Raw genomic sequence first — 1,586 nt, 5'->3', positions numbered from 1 at the left:
CAGTGTGAACATACCCCAAAGTTTAGTGGGTGAGTATGTAACACATATCTTTGCTCATATGTATCTCAGGCTATGAGTTTTTCATAAAATGGAAAATCCTTTTAATAGGACACTGACTGACTCATTTGATTAGGTTGTGAAATAGGAAGGGGGGGGGGTATTCAGAGGAATCCCAGGATCCTAAGGATTAGTACTGACATGTATGGAGACTAATGAGGGGGATCCCGCCGACGCGTTTCTGTGCTTTGTGGTGACTTGTGATGATGTCTTTTTGGGTATTTCCTGAGTCTGATGTCACCAGAGAAGCAATAAACATCCCTGGGGGTCAGGGAATACACCGGCTGTGATCTGTGCAGCTGCTATGGACGCCCTCACTGTGCCGCTTGTGTTCCCATCACAGAAGCAGCGTGGGATCTGTGGGCCGTGGATCCCTGACGATGGTAAAATAGTGACGCATACTGTGTCCCAGGCCGGGAAGATGACACAGCTCAACTGGACATCTAAGGTAAAGGCCTCCACTTAGGGGCAGATATATTGTCCAGGTAACCCGCAGCTGTACAACGATCCTGCTGCCAAGTGGCCAATAGAAGCATTCATTTTACTTAAAGGGATATGCTGGAGAGGAAAAAAAATTAGATGGTATCAGAAAGTTATACAGATTGTGTTCTTCCAGTACATAACAGCTGCTGTATGTCCTGCAGGAAGTGGCGTATTCTCTCCAGTCTGACAAAGTGCTCTCTGCTGCCACCTCTGTCCATGTCAGGAACTGTCCAGAGCAGCAGCAAATCCCCATAGAAAACCTCTCCTGCTCTGGACAGTTCCTGACATGGACAGCAGTGGCAGCAGAGAGCACTGTGTCACACTGGAAAGAATACACCACTTTCTGCAGGACATGCAGAAGATGATAAGTACTGGAAGACTGGAGATTTTTTTAATAGAAGTAAATTACAAACCTGTATACCTTTCTGGAGTACTCCTTTAATTCCCCTAATAAAATTGACAAAAAATGTCAGTCCTTCAATGGTATTTCATACCAAGCCCCCTCCCCCTTTCTATAACATTATCTATCTATCTATCTAGAAACGGCAAGAGACTGCAGCACACCGGAGTAAAGGTGAATAGTGTTTATTCCATCATCAAGGTACATACAACGTTTCAATTCAATCCAGAATCATTATCAAGCATATGCTTGATAATGATTCTGGATTGAATTGAAACGTTGTATGTACCTTGATGATGGAATAAACACTATTCACCTTTACTCCGGTGTGCTGCAGTCTCTTGCCGTTTCTACATTGGGGATCCTACGCCATAGGACTTTCACTGCATATCTATCTATCTATCTATCTATCTATCTATCTATCTATCTATCTATCTCCTATCTATCTCCTATCTATCTCCTATCTATCTATCTATCTATCTATCTATCTATCTATCTATCTATCTATCTATCTATTATCTATCTATCTATCTATCTATCTATCTCCTATCTATCTATCTATCTATCTATCTATCTATCTCCTATCTATCTATCTATCTATCTATCTATCTATCTCCTATCTATCTATCTATCTATCTATCTATCT

At 41.7% G+C, this 1,586-nt stretch overlaps 1 protein-coding gene across 1 annotated transcript in view; it reads left to right on the top strand.

The window, feature by feature from the left end:
- Window positions 1-361: 361 nt before the first annotated feature.
- Window positions 362-1,586, top strand: part of LOC138800114 (atrial natriuretic peptide receptor 1-like) — a 33,709-nt gene continuing 32,484 nt past the window's right edge. The window contains exon 1 of the mRNA XM_069981923.1: window positions 362-505. Within this exon, the coding sequence (XP_069838024.1) occupies window positions 362-505 (144 nt within the window). The remainder of the gene's footprint in view (window positions 506-1,586) is intronic.

Source organism: Dendropsophus ebraccatus, chromosome 8 (assembly GCF_027789765.1).
Source record: "Dendropsophus ebraccatus isolate aDenEbr1 chromosome 8, aDenEbr1.pat, whole genome shotgun sequence".
In the NCBI taxonomy this organism is placed as follows: Eukaryota; Metazoa; Chordata; class Amphibia; order Anura; family Hylidae; genus Dendropsophus; species Dendropsophus ebraccatus.
The sequence above is the reverse complement of the archived record's forward strand: the minus strand, read 5'-3'. Positions and strand labels throughout refer to the sequence as shown.